The sequence below is a fragment of the Tachyglossus aculeatus genome, chromosome 11, assembly GCF_015852505.1.
Source record: "Tachyglossus aculeatus isolate mTacAcu1 chromosome 11, mTacAcu1.pri, whole genome shotgun sequence".
Taxonomy (NCBI): domain Eukaryota; kingdom Metazoa; phylum Chordata; class Mammalia; order Monotremata; family Tachyglossidae; genus Tachyglossus; species Tachyglossus aculeatus.
In genome coordinates, this window is record NC_052076.1 from 71,458,172 (window position 1) to 71,479,868 (window position 21,697).

General features: G+C 48.5%; 1 protein-coding gene across 1 annotated transcript in view; it reads left to right on the forward strand.

Annotated features, from left to right (window-relative positions):
* JAM3 (junctional adhesion molecule 3) overlaps positions 1 to 21,697 on the forward strand; it is an 85,020-nt gene that overhangs the window by 42,892 nt on the left and 20,431 nt on the right. Inside the window, exon 2 of the mRNA XM_038753970.1 lies at positions 13,828 to 13,893. Within this exon, the coding sequence (XP_038609898.1) occupies positions 13,828 to 13,893 (66 nt within the window). The remainder of the gene's footprint in view (positions 1 to 13,827; positions 13,894 to 21,697) is intronic.

Consider the following 21,697-nt stretch of genomic DNA (forward strand, 5'->3'; position numbering starts at 1 on the left):
TTAGAGATGATGGGGAGGGGAGTCTGACGGTGATGGGAATGCTCCCCACTGCTCTGGGTCCATTGTCTCCCACCCTTTCTTGGGGTGGGGGCAGGAACATGCTTTGCACCTAGATTTCCAGCTCCCCAGCACGGACCTTGGCACCAAATGAGTCTCTCCCACTGGAGAGGGGGCTGGTTTATTTTTTTTTCTGGATTCTGAGAGCCTCCCAGCCCCCGTCCTCCCTTGGAAGGTTCTTGTAGATCAGAGAAGAGGGGTCCCCCCAGCCCCAACTCCCACCTTCCCCTGCTCAGGCTCTTCTCCGCAAAACTGAGCTGGCCATTTCCCTGGGCAGAAGCATCCAGGGAAAGAAGAGAAAGACTCCTCTGGAATCCGGCAGCCCCTGAGCCACGGGACCCTGAAATTCAGAACTGATTCCAAGGTGCCTGCTGTCTTCCCTGCTCTGCAGAAGAGCTCTCCTTTGTCTCCTTCGGGGAACCAGGGCTGTTGTTTCAAATAGATGATTCACATGCAGATAAATGGCCTTTGTCCTTTCCATTCTTGCCTTTTCTCTTTGTTCTCCGGTGGTGAGCCAGCGTGTGCAGATTAGCTAGCCTCTGCCCTTTATTTCTCAGTGCAGAAAGGAAGTCTCCTGGCTGGGGAAGGCTGTGTATTCTTTTTTGGGGGGCCCTGGGCCTCGAATCCATGAGATACAGTTCATAACTGGGTGAATAGTTCTCCCAGATGGAAACTCTTCATTTGTGCTCGTGTTTGCTACTCCATCCCACTCCCCATAGCAGAAGAGGATCCCAGCCAAGGGGTTCATTCATGCATTCAATCGTATTTATTGAGCGCTTACTGTGTGCAGAGCACTGTACTAAGCACTTGGGAAGTACAAGTTCCTAGACTATGAGCCCACTGTTAGGTAGGGACCGTCTCTATATGTTGCCAACTTGTACTTCCCAAGCGCTTAGTACAGTGCTCTGCACACAGTAAGCGCTCAATAAATACGATTGAATGAATGAATGAATACAAGTTGGCAACATATAGAGACGGTTCCTACCCAACAGCGGGCCCACAGTCTAGAAGGGGGAGACAGACAACAAAACAAAACATTTTAACAAAATAAAATAAATAGAATAAATATGTGCAAATAAAATAAATACATAAAATAAATAAATAAAATAAACACACAGACTGCCCTCATTGTCCTCGCCGAGAATGGATGATAGGAGAGTTATACTGGGCATGCCTGTAGCGAAATATGAATGATGTCACATGCTCCATCCAGTCTGTTCAAGGCATCCCAAGCCTGGAATGTTTCTCTGGGATCACCCTGGACTCTCCCCACCTTCCCCTGGACTCCACTCACTATTTACTCCTGAGCCTTAGTATTCCTTCCCCAGGACCCCTGGAACGCGGGCGCCACTTCTAAGCCACGGAACTTAGCAGCAGGAGCCAAGGCAAAGGGAAGGCTGGACACTTAAAATAAAGCGACAAGATCTAAATAATAATAATAATAGTAATGGCATTTATTAAGCGCTTATTATGTGTAAAGCACTGTTCTAAGCGCTGGGGAGGCTTCCAGTGCCGTATTTATAATGGATGTGATCAGACCAGTTGAAAACCAGACTGTTTGGTACAAAACCCAATCAAAGGACCCTCCTGATCCCAGCCTTAAGACTGGGCTCACACAGCAAGCCAGTGACAGAGACACACACAGAACCCAAGAGCCAGGCTCTTGCTCTGATCGGAGAGCTCCCTCCTTCTCTCAAAATCCATTCATTCATTCAATCGTATTTATTGAGCTCTTACTGTGTGCAGAGCACTATACTAAGCACTTGGGAAGTACAAGTCAGTAACATATAGAGACGGTCCCTACCCAACAACAGGCTCACAGTCTAGAAGGGGGAGACAGACAACAAAACAAAACATGTGGACAGGTGTCAAAATCGTCAGAATAAATAGAATTATAGCTGTATGCACATCATTAACAAAATAAACAGAATAGTAATAGAGTAATAAATCTGTACAAATATATACAAGGGCTGTGGGGAGGGGAAGGAGGTAGGGCAGAGAGGGGGATGGGGAGGAGGAGAGGAAAAAGGTGGCTCAGTCTGGGAAGGCCTCCTGGAGGAGGTGAGATCTCAGTAGGGCTTTGAAGGGAGGAAAAGAGCTAGTTCGGTGGATGTGTGGAGGGAGGGCATTCCAGGCCAGGGGAAGGACGTGGGCCGGGGGTCGACGGCGGGACAGGTGAGAACGAGGCATTCCTTCCACCTGTGCATCTGACCCCATCCTTTCACACCTTATCAAAACACTTGCCCCCTCCCTTCTTCCTTTCCTGACTGCCATCTTCAACTGTTTGCTCTCCAATGACTTCTTCTCCACTGTTTTCAAACACGCCCACGTCTCCCCTCCTAAAAAACCCTCCCTGACCCTCTGGCTTCCTCCACTTATCACCCCATCTCTCTCCTACCATTCTTCTCCAACTTCTTAAGGGAGTTGTCCACACCTGCTGTCTCAAGTTCCCCCCCTTCAATTCTCTTCTTGATCCCTGCCAATCTGGCTTTTTTACCCTTCACTCCACAGAAACTGCCCTCTCAAAGGTCTCAAATGATCCTTTTGCCAAATCCAATGACCTCTACTCCATCCTAATCCTCTTCGACCTCTTGGCTGTCTTCGGCACTGTCGACTACCCTCTTCTCTTGGAAGCATTGTCCAATCTCGGTTTTGCTGACACCATCCTCTCCTGATTTTTCTACCTCTCTGGCCACATTTTCTCAGTCTTTTGGGGGGACTCCTCCTCTGCCTCCCCTTCTCTAACTGTGGGAGTCTCTCAAGACTCAGTTCTGGCTTCCCGTCTATTCTCCATCTACACCCAATGCCTCGGAGATCTTATTTGCTCCCATGGCTTCAACTACGACCTCTTTGCGGATGATTCCCAAATCTACATCTCCAGCCCTCATCTCTCTCCATCTCTGCAGTCTCACATTTCCTCCTGCTTTCCAGACATCTCTACTTGGATGTCCTGCTGACACCACAAACTTATCATGTCCAAATCAGAACTCCTTTATCCTTCCACTCAAACCCTGTCTTCTTCCTGATTTTCCAATCACTGTAGGCAGCACCACCATAATACCTGTTTTACAAGCCTGTAACTTTGGCGTTATCCTAGACTCCTCTCATTCAACCTATATATTCAATCTATCACTAAATCTTGTTGGTCATTCTCTACAAAAACATTCAGTCCATGTTTCCTCACTCCTCAAGAACCTCTAGTGGTTGCCCATCCACCTTCTTATTAAACAGAAAGTCCTTGCCATCACCTTTAAAATACTCAAATCACCTTACCCCCTCCTACCTCAACTCACTGCTCTCCTATTTCAACTCACCCTGCACACTTTGCTCCTCTCATTCCAACCCACTCACTATACTTGGATCATGTCTATCTTGCCGCCGACCTCTTACCCGTGTCCTGCGTCTGGTCTGGAACCCCTTCCCTCTTCATATCTGACAGACAACTATCCTTTCCACTCTCAAAGGCTTATTGGAGGCATGTCTCCTCCAAGAGGCCTTCCCTGACTAAGCCCTCATTTCCTCTTTTCCCACTCCCTACTGTGTTGCCCTGATTTGCTCCCTTTATTCACCCCTCCCTCAGCCCCACAGCACGTATGTGCGTATCTGTAACTTATTTATTTATATTAATGTCTATCTCCCCCTCTAGACTGTGAGCTCGGTGTTGGCAAGGAATGTTCCTTCCAACTCTGATGTATTGTACCAAGTGCTTAATACAGTGCTCTGATCACAGTAAGTGCTTGCTAAATATAATTGATTAGTTGATCATCAATCAATCAATAGAATTTATTGTCGCACACTCTACTAAGCTCTTGGGAGAGCACAATACAATAGAATCCTCCAGGCTCTTCCCTTTTGGTAAGAGTGGCCAGTTGTCACCTTTTATTGTGTCAGTCTTCAGGATGAATCCATGGCCTGAGCTTGAGATCCTCTCTAGGCCCCATTCTGCTGCAGCCAGTCCAAGAGGTACTGAGCATTTAGAACGATAGGCTTGGGATCAGTGGTTGAATAATGACTCAACCCTGGCCTGGGCCTGGGCATTTCTCTTCATGCTCCCATCCAGCTTGAAGTGGCGGGGGTCACTGGTAGGAGGGTTTGGGAGAGCAGAGGGAGAGGGAGCATCACTGAAGAAGTAGCCTCCACTCTCCCTGTACCCTTCTGCCCCTCCAGCTGAATCTTCTCACTGTGCCTCAATCTCACCTGTCTCGCTGCCAGCCCTGGCCCATGTCCTACCTACGTCCTGGAACGCCCTCCCTCCCCACATACGACAAACAGTTACTCCCCCCGCCTTCAAAACCTTACTGAAGGCCCATCTCTTCCAAGAGACCTTCCCAGATTAAGCCCCACTTTTCCTCATCTCCCACTCCCTTCTGCATCACCCTGACTTGCTCTTCCCCTTTCCCAGCCCCTCAGCACTTCTGTAATTGTATTTATTTGTATTGATGCCTCCCACCTCTAGACTGTAAGCTCGTTGTGGGCAGGGAATGCCATTGTTTATTGTGGTAGTGTACTCTCCCAAGCTCTTAATACAGTGCTCTGCACATAGTAAGTGCTCAATCAATATGACTGAAGGAATGAATGAAGTTTAACTCCCAGACAGAGCAGAGGAGAAGGGCCTTTGCTGAGCCTCAGGGAGTCCTCATCCATTCTCCTTTCTGCATCACACCGTGACTGCATCCCTTAAGGAGGTGGCCATCCTGGCCTTGGCTATCCTCTGCTGCAGCCACAGATCAGCAGTGCTCCCCTCCTTTCCTTAGCTCCCAGGGCCCTTATCCCTGCTCTCTCATCATCTTCAGCAGCTGACTCCGTGCCACTCCCCGTTCCCTGGAGCCTCACTGCCCAGCCAAGCAAAGCAGAGATGTTCCACTGCACTCCCTTTCTCCACAGCACGGAAAGTCTTCCTTCCGCCCCGCCTTGTGAGGGGCAGAAGGATCCCAGGAACCCTCGGGCGGCTGCGAGTTGAGAATGCTTGCGCAGCAGTGGTGTGAGGGTTTTCGTGCCAGTGAAAACTTAGTGAACCTCTGTGAGAGGGTGGATCGGGAGGGATAGGCTGGGGAGGGGTGGCAGGGGGTGGCTTCGGAATAACTGAAGAAAGTGAAGGCTGAGCTAAATGGGCTGCATACTGGTCCCTTCCCCTCCAACCCTCAGAAAGCAAATAGGGTTAGAGCATTGGGGGATAACATAACAGTCCACTGGGCTTTCTGACGTTTCAGCTGCTCCCTCTCTAATCCTTCTCCATTTATCCTGGCTAGACCAACTTGTCTGTCTTGGTACGAACATACCCCACAAGCCCAGAATCAGCCTACTGGACCTCCTCTGCCTGTTAAAGTAAAATAGCCACTTAGTGGCATTGCACGAAGAAGGAAGAGTCTGGCTTCTCCCCTCCTCACCCCCTTCCATTACCACTGGGGCCAGCAGCTGAGCTGGGTCGCGGGGAGCGGGTGGCCTTTTCTCTTGGTTAACAGTTTGTGTTCACTCTGTCCCAGAGTCCAGGATGCAGCTTGATTTGGCAAGGACCGCCCCTTGGTTTGGTTTTCTCATTTCTGGCCTCCTCTGTTGGCCCACAACAGACCCTGGGGTCCCGCACTCTGGACCCCATATCAGTGCCGGTGCCCCGAACCAGAGCTGATTGCCACTCAACAGGAGAACCCAGATGATTTGGCTAGCTGCTCCTCTGATGCCTCTCTCTCTGGGCCCAGAACTTTCATGGTTTGGGCTGATCCGGTTAAATTTATGAGGCTTCCCGGCTGGCCTCTAGAAATGCCATCGATGGGCTGCTTCCCAAGTGGCTAATGTTATAATAATTCACTGGGTCCATTTAGCTCCTTCCTTCACGGGCTTCAGAGTATTTCACACATCATCTCACTCCTCATAGCATCCATGAGGCCTCTGATTGCTCAGTTAGTAGCATGGAAGCCTCCAGCAGCGCTGCCTTGGGTATCCTTTGATTGCTGGGGTGAATCTGGCTTACGGGGTTGTGCTGTTTTTTACTGAACACTTGAACAGGCTACCAGGGGAGACGGTGACGTCTTCATCCTTCGTCATCCTTTGTCCTTGGAGATGATAGCCAATTGTTCTGAGTGGTTTTTAAGTCACTCTCTCCTGGAGGTAGAGGGCTGGATCAGATGCTCTCCGGAGTCACTAGGAATCTCTGATTCTCTCCTGGTGCAGCAGACTGGGATCATCAGGACCATTTTGCGTTGGAGAAACTGAGGCACAGAAAGGTTGAATGATTTGTACAAGATCACTCCATGGGTCCATAAAGAGACCTCAGGTTCCTGGACCTTCTATTTTTACCAGCTCCCAAAACTTTCCCTAGCCCTTTCCTTGCGTAGGGGCTGGCCAGGGCTTGGAGCACAGGGCAGGGGTCTGGGGTCATTGGAACTGAGTCCCAAGCAGCTTGGTGGTCCCTAACCCTCAGGACCCACCTGGGATCAGTAAACACCACTGAGGCCAACCCCAGGCAAGGCTCCTACCCCTGAAATCGTCATTTGGTGTCCTTACCGGGCGGTCCCGTGGACCGTGAGACGATGCAGTGGGTTCAGAGGTCACCCTGGGGATTCTCCTGGGTGGAGAGGGCTTGCAATCTCCTTGTGGTCAGAGAACATGGCTACCAACTGTGTTGTATTGTCCTCTCCAAGTGCTTAGTACAGTGCTGCGCACATAGTAAGCACTCAGTCAATACCATTGATTCACTGCTGGGCATCTTCTCTAGACTCAGACAGCCTTGAACTTGGCAGTTGTAGGAATCTCCATTCAATCAATCAATCAATCAATCAATCAATCGTATTTACTGAGCGCTTACTGTGTGCAGAGCACTGTACTAAGCGCTTGGGAAGTACAAGTTGGCAACATATAGAGACAGTCCCTACCCAACAGTGGGCTCACAGTCTAAAAGGGGGAGACAGAGAACAAAACCAAACATACTAACAAAATAAAATAAATAGAATAGATATGTACAAGTAAAATAAATAAATAAATAAATAGAGTAATAAATATGTACAAACATATATACATATATACAGGTGCTGTGGGGAAGGGAAGGAGGTAAGATGAGGGGATGGAGAGGGGGACACAGCACAGCCTCTACAGGCCCTGTGGCCACACAGGGACCACCATCTCCTGTAATCTGGCCCTTCCAGACCTTGGGAAGTGAGGACTTCCCACGTCATTCCTGGGAAATGTCAGTGATTATTACCATTGCTACCGTGAGCTACTGCAACCTCGGTGTCGTCCTCGACTACGATCTCTCATTCACCCCACATATTCAATCCGTCACCAAAATCTGCCGGGCTCGCCTTCACAACATCACCAAGATCTGCCCTTTCCTCTCCGTCCAAACCGCTACTTTGTTAGTACAATCGCTCATCCTATCCCGACTGGATTACTGCATCAGCCACCTTTCTGATCTCCCAACCTCCTGCCTCTCCCCACTTCAGTCTATACTTCACTCTGCTGCCCGGATTATCTTTCTACAGAAACGCTTTGGGCATGTCACCCCCTTCCTCAAAAATCTCCAGTGGTTGCCTGTCAACCTCTGTATCAAACAAAAACTCCATGAGACTGTGAGCCCTACATGGGACAGAGTTTGAGTCCAATCCAATTTGCTTATATCCACCCCAGTGCTTTAGTATCTAGTAAGTGCTTAACAAATACCATAATTAATGTTATAGGGAAGCAGCGTGGCTTAGTGGAAAGAGCACTGGCTTGGGAGTCAGAGGCTGTGGGTTCTAATCCTGGCTCCGCCACTTATCATTACTATTTATTTTATTTTGTTAGTATGTTTTGCTTTGTTCTCTGTCTCCCCCTTTTAGACCGTGAGCCCACTGTTGGGTAGGGACCGTCTCTAGATGTTGCCAACTTGTACTTCCCAAGCACTTAGTACAGTGCTCTGCACACAGTAAGCGCTCAATAACAGTGCTTTGCACATAGTAAGCGCTTAACAAATGCCATCATCATTATTATTATTAATAAATACGATTGATTGATTGATTATCAGCTGTGTGACTTGGGGCAAGTCACAACTTCTCTGAGCCTCAGTTACCTCATCTGTAAAATGGGGATTAGGACTGTGAGCCCCAAGTGGGACAACCTGATTACCTTGTATCTCCCCCTGTGCCTAGAACAGTGCTTGGCTCATAGTAAGCACTTAACAAATACCATTATTATTATTATTATTATCATTATTATTGTTAATCATGATCTGGGACTTCTTACTCAAGATTCCACTGCAACTTGTTGTGCATAGAGCCATGCGCTGAGGGTGTTGAGTCAATCCTGTGGGCCACCAACTTACCCCCAGCCTTTCCCTGCATGGGGCCCATCCCCAGATGCCCAGTGTGCCTCAGCTAGACTCCCCTGCTGCTCCAGCCCTGAACGAGGCATTCATATACGAACGAGCCCGCCGTTGGATAGGGACCGTCTCTCCATGTTGCCAACTTGTACTTCCCAAGCACGTAGCACAGGGCGCGCTTAATAAATACGATTGAATGAATGGATGAATGAATATGGGGACATGTCCCCGACGTGTCCCCCGCCCCAGAGCCCCTGGAGAGAGAGAACGCAGGCAGGGGAATAGGCGGTGGGGCCGGGGAGGGGAACAGGAGGGATTCGAAATTCAGGCCAGAGATAAAGGAACTTGGGAAAACATTCTCCAGAGGGTAGACCAAGGACTCTGGATAGCTCCATTCCCCAGCCCCGTCCTCCAGCCTTCCCAGCTGTTCCCAGGAATCACGTCAGTTGCAGCTCCTGTTGCCTCCAAGGGTCCTTCTGTTCTTGAATCCTCCCCGGTGTCCGCTGTTCCCTGGGTGCGGCGTGGCCGGAGCCACCTGTGGCATTCGTCCCGCCCTCGCCTCTCTCTGCCGGGGAGGGAATTTAGAGTTGGTTTCACTGGTCAAGCGGAAGCAGAATGGCTGCTCTCAGTCTGGAGCCACAGGAAATGCTGTGGCTTGATGGCCAGATCCTCGGCGTCTCTCGCCGCCTGGTTCCTTAAGGCTTAGGGCTTTGGCTGGGATTAGTGAACTTTATTTGTGTCCTTAGGGAGGAAAGGAAGGATCCAAACCTTCCCTCGCCATGCGATATATTAGCTGGAACATCAACAGACATCGAGGAGGGAGAAGGAAAGCAATGAGTGGCAGCTCCTGCCTTTATTTACCACCTTCAAGGACAAGGGGCCTGGATCCAGGGGCCTTCATGGGGCCCCGTAGAAAACCGGAGCTGATGAAACCAGACCCGAGGCGTAGTTGTTGTTCGGGGGGCTCTCCTGACCCCGTTCCCGGGAGTGATAGTGTCCCCAACAAGGGTGTGCAGTGCTGGGTGCCATTTATATCCACCACCTCCTGCTCTGCCACTTGTCCTCTGTGAGTGACCTTGGGTAAGCCACTTCACTTTTCTGTGCCTCAGTTCCCTCATCTGTAAAACGGGGATTGAAACTCTGAGCTCCACGCGGGACAGGGACTGTGTCCAACCTGATTTGCTCGCATTCACCCCCGCGCTTAGTAAAGTGTCTGGCCCATAGTAAGCACTGAACAAATACCGTTATTGCTAGAGAAGCAGCGTGGCTCAGTGGAAAGAGCTTGGGCTTGGGAGTCAGAGGTCATGGGTTCAAATCCCGGCTCCACCAATTGTCAGCTGTGTGACTTGGGGCAAGGCACTTCACTTCTCTGTGCCTCAGTTCCCTCATCTGTAAAATGGGGATCAATCAATCAATCAATCAATCGTATTTATTGAGCGCTTACTGTGTGCAGAGCACTGTACTAAGCACTTGGGAAGTACAAGATTAAGACTGTGAGCCCTCTGTGGGACAACCTGATCACCTTGTAACCTCCCTAGCGCTTAGAACAGTGCTTTGCACGTAGTAAGCGCTTAACAAATACCATTATTATTATTGTTATTATTATCCCCCAGTGCTTAGAACAGTGCTTTGCACATAGTAAGTGCTTAACATATGCCATCATGGTTATTATATGTCTGTAAGCATGATTGACTGTGCAGTCAATTGGTTCAAGTTATCCTATTTATAAACATCAATCCTATCAATCATATTAAGTGCATACCGTGCGCTTAGAACAGTGCTTTGCGCATAGTAAGCGCTTAACAAATGCCATCATCATCATCATCACCGTGGGCATGCTTGTGACTTTCCCCCTTGTTCAAGCGTACGCTCCCGGTGTGTCCGTCGTGCTTTCCCCGAGCGCTCCGTAGGAAGGACGACACCCTCAAGGAATCCCTTTGCCGAAACCGCTGCTACTTGCACGGCCACGTCCGTCCCCCGCAAATGCTCCTTGTGAGTGGGGGGCCACCTCAGCTGAAGCTTCAAGGAAGAGAAGATTGGGCTCGTACCCCTCACAGACCCCCCGGGCGCAGACGCCGGCTCAGTATCCCGCAGAACGGTAGCGGGACAGCGGGAAGGCGAGGGAAGAGTTGAAAGCAGTGCCTTCCTGCACCTCGCTTGCACGCTGCCTTTTTTTTGCTCCTTGCCATTTCCGTGTGCTCCACTGCATTGCAGCAGAGGCTCTTGGAAAATAAATGCCGCGATCAGACCACCCCGGCCCGCCCTCCAGCCCAGGCTGCTATGGCAGGCGCTCCACATTCCATGCCTTTAAAATAATAATAATAGCGTTTATTAAGCACCTACTAGGTGCCAGGCGCTGTTCAGGTTACAAGATAATCCGGTTGTCCCACCGGGGGCTCACGGTTTTAATCCGCATTTTCCAGATGAGGGAACTGAGGCCCAGAGTCACACAGCCGACAAGTGGGGGAGCCGGGATTTGAACCCATGACCTCTGACTCCGAAGCCCGGGCTCTTTCCACCGAGCCAGAGCTGCTTTTACGTGGTTCGGGGCTGAGGCCTACGGCTTCCTTCTGGGAGATCGTCATTTCTAGAGGCCAGCTGGTTGAAGAATGCCCTCCGAGAGGGCATGGCTCAGTCCCGGAGACCCCCGTCCCCCACACTACGTGACATTATTTGCTATATGCTGGGCAAACAGCGTCACCTAATAATTGTCATAATAATAATGACAATAATAATAATAATTGTGGCATTTGTTGATTTTTTAAAGGTATCCTTTGAGCCCGTCCTCTGTGTAGAGCACTGTACTAAGGACCAGGGAGAGTACAGTGTAAAAGAGTTGGAAGACACGCTTCCTGCCCACAGGGAGTGGGAAGCACTGTGGCCTAGTGGAAAGAGCACAGGCCTGGGAATCAGAGGACCTTGGTTCTAATCCCGGCTCTGCCGCTGTGTCTGCTTGTTTTCTGTGCCTCACTTTCCTCAGCTGTAAAATGGTCATCCCCATTTTCCAGGTGAGGGAACTGAGGCCCAGAGAAGTGAAGCGACTTGCCCAGAGCCGCCCGCCTGACAGTTGGCGGAGCCGGGATTTGAACCCATGACCTCTGACTCCAAAGCCCGTGCTCTTTCCACCGAGCCACGCTGCTCCTCTACATCTTATACATCTATAAGACTGTGTGGAAAATACAGTTGAGACTTTTTCCTCTTGGCTGGGTCATCACAACACCGCGTTAGGAAATATTTGGACAGTCTTAACAGCCATTGGAAAACGTTTAGTGAGTGTGAGCCCGCTGTTGGGTAGGGGCCGTCCCTATATGTTGCCGACTTGGACTTCCCAAGCGCTCAGTACAGTGCTCTGCACACAGTAAGCGCTCAATAAATACGATCGATTGATTGATTAACAGCCATTGGAAAACGTTTAGTACGTGTGAGCCCACTGTTGGGTAGGGACCGTCCCTATATGCTGCCAACTTGTACTTCCCAAGCGCTTAGTACAGTGCTCTGCACACAGTAAGCGCTCAATAAATACGATTGAATGAATGAATGAATGAATGAACTGTAAAATGGAGATTCAGTACCTGTTCTCCCTCCTGCCTAGGCGTGCGGGACTGGGACTCTGCCCGAATGATTATCAGGTACCTACCCCAGCACTTAGAAGAGTACTCGGCACGTAGTCAACTTGTACTTCGCAAGCGCTTAGTACAGTGCTCTGCACACAGTAAGTGCTCAATAAATACGATTGAATGAATGAATGAATAGTAAGTGCTTAATAAATACCTTTAACAGAATACTACTACTACTAATAATAATAATGGCATTTATTAAGCGCTTACTATGTGAAAAGCACTGTTCTAAGCGCTGGGGAGATTACAAGGTGATCGGGTTGTCCCACGGGGGGCTCACAGTCTTATTACGTACCAAGCTCTGGGGTAGACACAAGATAATCAGAGCAGACACAGTCCCTGTCCCATTTCTCAGTCTAAGAGGATACAGAGCAGGTATTTAATGCCCATTTTACAGATGAGGAAAGTGAAGCACAGAGAGGTCAAGTGACTTTCCTGAGGCGACCCAGCAGGCAGGGCAGAGTTGGGGTTAGAGCTCAGGTCTCCCAACTCCCAGGCCCGTGCTCCTTTCCATTTCCCGAGTCGCTTCTCACTTAATGGTTTCCCACAGAAGCCGGCGTGGAAGTCTAGCGGGTCGCCCCAAGCCTAGTGATTTCTGCTGGTGACCTCTTATTAAATGGGGAAAAAATGGGAGGAAACCAATCGGTCACCTGCGAAGGATCTCCCTTCTCGCCGCATCGTCGGGCCCCCACCCCAAGGGACCACCCGGAGAAGCCCTGGACTTAAGATTGAGAGCCCTTGTTCGTCTGTGGACCAGCCTGTCCAAGATTCAATCGATCGTATTTATTGAGCGCTTACTGTGGGCAGACCACTGTACTGAGCGCTTGGGAAGTACAAGTTGGCAACGTATAGAGGCGGTCCCTACCCAACGGTGGGCTCACAGTCTGGAAGATTCTTCTTCAAATGCCCACATCGAGCATCCCACAACTACAGCTGTGTAGGGGAGCCCATGGGAGAACATTAAATGGGGAAAAATTGGGGGGAAACCGATCGGTCAATCAATATTGAGTACCTGCTCTGTGCAGAGCACTGTGCCACGTGCTGTAAACTGTCTGCTCCTGTGGTCAGGGATCATGAAGCAGCGTGGCTCAGTGGAAAGAGCCCGGGCTTTGGAGTCAGGGGTCGTGGGTTCGAATCCCGGCTCCGCCACGTGTCTGCTGTGTGACCTTGGGCAAGTCACTTAGCTTCTCTGAGCCTCAGTTCCCTCATCTGTAAAATGGGGATGAAGACTGTGAGCCCCACGGGGGACAACCTGATCACTTTGTAGCCCCCCCCCAGCGCTTAGAACAGTGCTTTGCGCATAGTAAGTGCTTAACAAATGCCGACATTATTATTATCATTATGTCTACCAATTCTGTTGTACTCTTAGTGGTTAGAGCTGTTAGTGCTCTAGACTGTGAGCCCACTGTTGGGTAGGGACTGTCTCTATATGTTGCCAACTTGTCCTTCCCCAAGCGCTTAGTACAGTGCTCTGCACACAGTAAGCGCTAAATAAATACGATTGATTGATTGATTGATTGATAGTGCAATGCTCTGCACACAGTAAGGGCTCAGTAAGAACTATTGATTCGGAGAGAACAATAGGTTTAGGACACCGGCTTCCCGGAAAACCTCCAAAGGCAGATTTTTCGGTGGACACTCGGACTCCGTCTCTCTCCCCGCTGCTCTCCCATCGTTGGAGCTGGGCCGAAAGTAAAGGGTTTTGACTCGCGGTGCGATCAAATGGCTTTCCGGCATTCCGGGGACAACTGACGGGGAAGGGGCTGGGGGCTTGGGGGGGAGGAATCCAAGCCTAGTCCCGAGGTTTCTTTCCAGATTTGGAGATGAGCTGCTCCGATTTCACTTCTGCTCCCTCATCCCCAGGCTGCCTGGTCGCTGCTGTGAACCTCAAGTCCAGCAACCAGAACCCAGTGGTGCAAGAATTCCAGAGTGAGTACTGGGAGGGATCCGAGGGAAGAGGGAAAATAAGCAGACCGTATCACAGAAAGAGACCTGGGCCTTCCCCCAGGAGCCACCGTTGACCAAATAATAACAATAATAATGGCATTCATTAAGCGCTTACTACGTGCAAAGCACTGTTCTAAGCGCTGGGGAGGTTACAAGGTGATCAGGTTGTCCCACAGTCTTAATCCCCATTTTACAGATCATCATCAATCATCAATCGTATTTATTGAGCGCTTACTATGTGCAGAGCACAGAGATGAGGTAACTGAGGCACAGAGAATAATAATAATGATGATGATGGCATTTATTAAGCGCTTACTCTGTGCAAAGCACTGTTCTGAGCGCTGGGGAGGTTACAAGGTGATCAGGTTGTCCCACGCGGGGTTCGCAGTCTTAATCCCCATTTTACGGATGAGGGAACGGAGGCCCAGAGAAGTGAAGTGACTTGCCCCAAGTCACACAGCTGACAATTGGCAGAGGCGGGATTTGAACCCACGACCTCTGACTCCAAAGCCTGGGCTCTATTCCACTGAGCCATGCTGCTTCTCTAAGGAGCCTTAGAGAAGCAGCCTTCCTCCAGGAGCCACCATTGACCAAATAATAATAATAATAATGGCATTTATTAAGCGCTTACTCTGTGCAAAGCACTGTTCTAAGCGCTGGGGAGGTTACAAGGTGATCAGGTTGTCCCACAGTCTTAATCCCCATTTTACAGATGAGGTAACTGAGGCCCAGAGAATAAAAATAATAATAATGAGGGCTCCAAGGGAAGAGGGCCCACCTCGTGGAAAATAAGCAGACCGTGTCACAGAAAGAGACCTGGGCCTTCCCCCAGGAGCCACCGTTGACCAAATAATAACAATAATAATGGCATTTATTAAGCGCTTACTATGTGCAAAGCACTGTTCTAAGAACTGGGGAGGTTACAAGGTGATCAGGTTGTCCCACAGTCTTAATCCCCATTTTACAGATGAGGTAACTGAGGCCCAGAGAATAAAAATAATAATAATGAGGGCCCCAAGGGAAGAGGGCCCACCTCGTGGACAATAAGCAGACCACGTCACAGAAAGAGACCTGGGCCTTCCCCCAGGAGCCACCGTTGACCAAATAATAACAATAATAATGGCATTTATTAAGCGCTTACCCTGTGCAAAGCACTGTTCTGAGCGCTGGGGAGGTTACAAGGTGATCAGGTTGTCCCACAGTCTTAATCCCCATTTTACAGATGAGGTAACTGAGGCACAGAGACTAAAAATAATAATAATGAGGGCTCCAAGGGAAGAGGGCCCACCTCGTGGAAAATAAGCAGACCGTGTCACAGAAAGAGACCTGGGCCTTCCCCCAGGAGCCACCGTTGACCAAATAATAACAATAATAATGGCATTTATTAAGCGCTTACTCTGTGCAAAGCACTGTTCTGAGCGCTGGGGAGGTTACAAGGTGATCAGGTTGTCCCACAGTCTTAATCCCCATTTTACAGATGAGGTAACTGAGGCACAGAGAATAAAAATAATAATAATGAGGGCTCCAAGGGAAGAGGGCCCACCTCGTGGACAATAAGCAGACCACGTCACAGAAAGAGACCTGGGCCTTCCCCCAGGAGCCACCATTGACCAAATAATAACAATAATAATGGCATTTATTAAGCGCTTACTATGTGCAAAGCACTGTTCTAAGAACTGGGGAGGTTACAAGGTGATCAGGTTGTCCCACAGTCTTAATCCCCATTTTACAGATGAGGTAACTGAGGCCCAGAGAATAAAAATAATAATAATGAGGGCTCCAAGGGAAGAGGGCCCACCTCGTGGACAATAAGCAGACCACGTCACAGAAAGAGACCTGGGCCTTCCCCCAGGAGCCACCGTTGACCAAATAATAACAATAATAATGGCATTTATTAAGCGCTTACCCTGTGCAAAGCACTGTTCTGAGCGCTGGGGAGGTTACAAGGTGATCAGGTTGTCCCACAGTCTTAATCCCCATTTTACAGATGAGGTAACTGAGGCACAGAGAATAAAAATAATAATAATAATGGCATTTATTAAGTGCTTACTATGTGCAAAGCACTGCTCTGAGCGCTGGGGAGGTTACAAGGTGATCAGGTTGTCCCGCGCGGGGTTCGCAGTCTTAATCCCCATTTTACAGATGAGGGAACTGAGGCCCAGAGAAGTGAAGTGATTTGCCCAAAGTCACACAGCTGACAAGTGGCAGAGGCGGGATTTGAACCCATGACCTCTGACTCCAAAGCCCGGGCTCTATTCCACTGAGCCACGCTGCTTCTCTAAGGAGCCTTAGAGAAGCAGCCTTCCTGGGCCTTCCTCCAGGAGCCACCATTGACCAAATAATAACAATAATAATGGCATTTATTAAGCGCTTACTACGTGCAAAGCACTGTTCTGAGCGCTGGGGAGGTTACAAGGTGATCAGGTTGTCCCATGGGGAGCCCACAGTCTTAATCCCCATTTTACAGATGAGGTAACTGAGGCACAGAGAATAATAATAATGATGGCATTTATTAAGCGCTTACTATGTGCAAAGCACTGTTCTAAGAGCTGGGGAGGTTACAAGGTGATCAGGTTGTCCCATGGGGAGCACACAGTCTTAGTCCCCATTTTACAGATGAGGTAATTGAGGCACAGAGAATAATAATAATGATGGCATTTATTAAGCGCTATGTGCAAAGCACTGTTCTAAGCGCTGGGGAGGTTACAAGGTGATCAGGTTGTCCCATGGGGAGCCCACAGTCTTAATCCCCATTTTACAGATGAGGTAACTGAGGCACAGAGAATAATAATAATGATGGCATTTATTAAGCGCTTACTATGTGCAAAGCACTGTTCTAAGAGCTGGGGAGGTTACAAGGTGATCAGGTTGTCCCATGGGGAGCACACAGTCTTAGTCCCCATTTTACAGATGAGGTAATTGAGGCACAGAGAATAATAATAATGATGGCATTTATTAAGCGCTATGTGCAAAGCACTGTTCTAAGCGCTGGGGAGGTTACAAGGTGATCAGGTTGTCCCATGGGGAGCCCACAGTCTTAATCCCCATTTTACAGATGAGGTAATTGAGGCACAGAGAATAATAATAATGATGGCATTTATTAAGCGCTTACTATGTGCAAAGCACTGTTCTAAGAGCTGGGGAGGTTACAAGGTGAACAGGTTGTCCCATGGGGAGCCCACAGTCTTAATCCCCATTTTACAGATGAGGTAATTGAGGCACAGAGAATAATAATAATGGTGGCATTTATTAAGCGCTTACTATGCGCAAAGCACTGTTCTAAGAGCTGGGGAGGTTGCAGGGTGAACAGGTTGTCCCATGGGGAGCCCACAGTCTTAATCCCCATTTTACAGATGAGGTAACTGAGGCACAGAGAATAATAATAATGATGGCATTTATTAAGCGCTTACTATGTGCAAAGCACTGTTCTAAGAGCTGGGGAGGTTACAAGGTGAACAGGTTGTCCCATGGGGAGCCCACAGTCTTAATCCCCATTTTACAGATGAGGTAACTGAGGCACAGAGAATAATAATAATGATGGCATTTATTAAGCGCTTACTATGTGCAAAGCACTGTTCTAAGAGCTGGGGAGGTTACAAGGTGAACAGGTTGTCCCATGGGGAGCCCACAGTCTTAATCCCCATTTTACAGATGAGGTAATTGAGGCACAGAGAATAATAATAATGATGGCATTTATTAAGCGCTTACTATGCGCAAAGCACTGTTCTAAGAGCTGGGGAGGTTACAAGGTGAACAGGTTGTCCCATGGGGAGCCCACAGTCTTAATCCCCATTTTACAGATGAGGTAACTGAGGCACAGAGAATAATAATAATGATGGCATTTATTAAGCGCTTACTATGTGCAAAGCACTGTTCTAAGAGCTGGGGAGGTTACAAGGTGAACAGGTTGTCCCATGGGGAGCCCACAGTCTTAATCCCCATTTTACAGATGAGGTAATTGAGGCACAGAGAATAATAATAATGATGGCATTTATTAAGCGCTTACTATGCGCAAAGCACTGTTCTAAGAGCTGGGGAGGTTACAAGGTGAACAGGTTGTCCCATGGGGAGCCCACAGTCTTAATCCCCATTTTACAGATGAGGTAATTGAGGCACAGAGAATAATAATAATGATGGCATTTATTAAGCGCTTACTATGCACAAAGCACTGTTCTAAGAGCTGGGGAGGTTGCAGGGTGAACAGGTTGTCCCATGGGGAGCCCACAGTCTTAATCCCCATTTTACAGATGAGGTAACTGAGGCACAGAGAATAATAATAATGATTGCATTTATTAAGCACTTACTATGTGCAAAGCACTGTTCTAAGCGCTGGGGAGGTTACAAGGTGATCAGGTTGTCCCACGCGGGGTTCGCAGCCTTAATCCCCATTTTACAGATGAGGGAACTGAGGCCCAGAGAAGTGAAGTGACTTGCCCCAAGTCACACAGCTGACAATTGGCAGAGCCTGGATTTGAACCCATGACCTCTGACTCCAAAGCCCGGGCTCTATTCCACTGAGCCACGCTGCTTCTCTAAGGAATCTTAGAGAAGCAGCCTTCCTGGGCCTTCCTCCAGGAGCCACCATTGACCAAATAATAACAATAATAATGGCATTTATTAAGCGCTTACTATGTGCAAAGCACTGTTCTAAGCGCTGGGGAGGTTACAAGGTGATCAGGTTGTCCCACAGTCTTAATTCCCATTTTACAGATGAGGTAACTGAGGCACAGAGAATAATAATAATAATAATGGCATTTATTAAGCACTTACTATGTGCAAAGCACTGTTCTAAGTACTGGGGAGGTTACAAGGTGATCAGGTTGTCCCACGCGGGGTTCACAGTCTTAATCCCCGTTTTACGGATGAGGGAACTGAGGCCCAGAGAAGTGAAGTGACTTGCCCCAAGTCACACAGCTGACAAGTGGCAGAGGCGGGATTTGAACCCATGACCTCTGACTCCAAAGCCCGGGCTCTATTCCACTGAGCCACGCTGCTTCTCTAAGGAGCCTTAGAGAAGCAGCCTTCCTGGGCCTTCCTCCAGGAGCCACCATTGACCAAATAATAACAATAATAATGGCATTTATTAAGCGCTTACTACGTGCAAAGCACTGTTCTAAGCGCTGGGGAGGTTACAAAGTGATCAGGTTGTCCCATGGGGAGCCCACAGTCTTAATCCCCATTTTACAGATGAGGTAACTGAGGCACAGAGAATGATAATAATGATGGCATTTATTAAGCGTTACTATGTGCAAAGCACTGTTCTGAGCGCTGGGGAGGTTACAAGGTGATCAGGTTGTCCCACGCGGGGTTCACAGTCAATCCCCATTTTACAGATGAGGGAACTGAGGCCCAGAGAAGTGAAGTGATTTGCCCACACAGCTGACAAGTGGCAGAGCCGGGATTTGAACCCATGACCTCTGACTCCAAAGCCCAGGCTCTATTCCACTGAGCCACACTGCTTCTCTGAGGAACCTTAGAAAAGCAGTCTTCCTGGGCCTTCCTCCAGGAGCCACCATTGACCAAATAATAACAATAATAATGGCATTTATTAAGCGCTTACTATGTGCAAAGCACTGTTCTAAGCGCTGGGGAGGTTACAAGGTGATCAGGTTGTCCCATGGGGAGCCCACAGTCTTAATCCCCATTTTACAGATGAGGTAATTGAGGCACAGAGAATAATAATAATGATGGTATATATTAAGCACTTACTATGTGCAAAGCACTGTTCTAAGCGCTGGGGAGGTTACAAGGTGATCAGGTTGCCCCACACGGGGTTCACAGTCTTAATCCCCATTTTACAGATGAGGTAACTGAGGCACAGAGAATAATAATAATGATGGCATTTATTAAGTGCTTACTATGTGCAAAGCACTGTTCTAAGAGCTGGGGAGGTTACAAGGTGATCAGGTTGTCCCATGGGGAGCCCACAGTCTTAATCCCCATTTTACAGATGAGGTAACTGAGGCACAGAGAATAATAATAATGATGGCATTTATTAAGCGCTTACTATGCGCAAAGCACTGTTCTAAGAGCTGGGGAGGTTGCAAGGTGATCAGGTTGTCCCACGTGGGGTTCACAGTCTTAATCCCCATTTTACAGATGAGGTAATTGAGGCACAGAGAATAATAATAATGATGGCATTTAGTAAGCGCTTACTATGCGCAAAGCACTGTTCTGAGCGCTGGGGAGGTTACAGGGTGATCAGGTTGTCCCATGGGGAGCCCACAGTCTTAATCCCCATTTTACAGATGAGGTAATTGAGGCACAGAGAATAATAATAATGATGGCATTTATTAAGCGCTATGTGCAAAGCACTGTTCTAAGCGCTGGGGAGGTTACAAGGTGATCAGGTTGTCCCACGTGGGGTTCACAGTCTTAATCCCCATTTTACAGATGAGGTAATTGAGGCACAGAGAATAATAATAATGATGGCATTTATTAAGCGCTTACTATGTGCAAAGCACTGTTCTAAGAGCTGGGGAGGTTACAAGGTGAACAGGTTGTCCCATGGGGAGCCCACAGTCTTAATCCCCATTTTACAGATGAGGTAACTGAGGCACAGAGAATAATAATAATGATGGTATTTATTAAGCGCTTACTATGTGCAAAGCACTGTTCTAAGCACTGGGGAGGTTACAAGGTGATCAGGTTGTCCCATGGGGAGCCCACAGTCTTAATCCCCATTTTACAGATGAGGTAATTGAGGCACAGAGAATAATAATAATGATGGCATTTATTAAGCGCTTACTATGCGCAAAGCACTGTTCTGAGCGCTGGGGAGGTTACAAGGTGATCAGGTTGTCCCACGGGGGGTTCACAGTCTTAATCCCCATTTTACAGATGAGGGAACTGAGGCCCAGAGAAGCGAAGGTGACTTGCCCCAAGTCACACAGCTGACAAGTGGCAGAGGCGGGATTTGAACCCATGACCTCCGACTCCAAAGCCCGGGCTCTATTCCACTGAGCCACACTGCTTCTCTAAGGAACCTTAGAAAAGCAGTCTTCCTGGGCCTTCCTCCAGGAGCCACCATTGACCAAATAATAACAATAATAATGGCATTTACTAAGCGCTTACTACCTGCAAAGCACTGTTCTAGGCGCTGGGGAGGTTACAAGGTGATCAGGTTGTCCCATGGGGAGCCCACAGTCTTAATCCCCATTTTACAGATGAGGTAACTGAGGCACAGAGAATAATAATAATGATGGCATTTATTAAGTGCTTACTATGTGCAAAGCACTGTTCTAAGAGCTGGGGAGGTTACAAGGTGATCAGGTTGTCCCATGGGGAGCACACAGTCTTAGTCCCCATTTTACAGATGAGGTAATTGAGGCACAGAGAATAATAATAATGATGGCATTTATTAAGCGCTATGTGCAAAGCACTGTTCTAAGCGCTGGGGAGGTTACAAGGTGATCAGGTTGTCCCACGTGGGGTTCACAGTCTTAATCCCCATTTTACAGATGAGGTAATTGAGGCACAGAGAATAATAATAATGATGGCATTTATTAAGCGCTTACTATGTGCAAAGCACTGTTCTAAGAGCTGGGGAGGTTACAAGGTGAACAGGTTGTCCCATGGGGAGCCCACAGTCTTAATCCCCATTTTACAGATGAGGTAACTGAGGCACAGAGAATAATAATAATGATGGTATTTATTAAGCGCTTACTATGTGCAAAGCACTGTTCTAAGCACTGGGGAGGTTACAAGGTGATCAGGTTGTCCCATGGGGAGCCCACAGTCTTAATCCCCATTTTACAGATGAGGTAACTGAGGCACAGAGAATAAT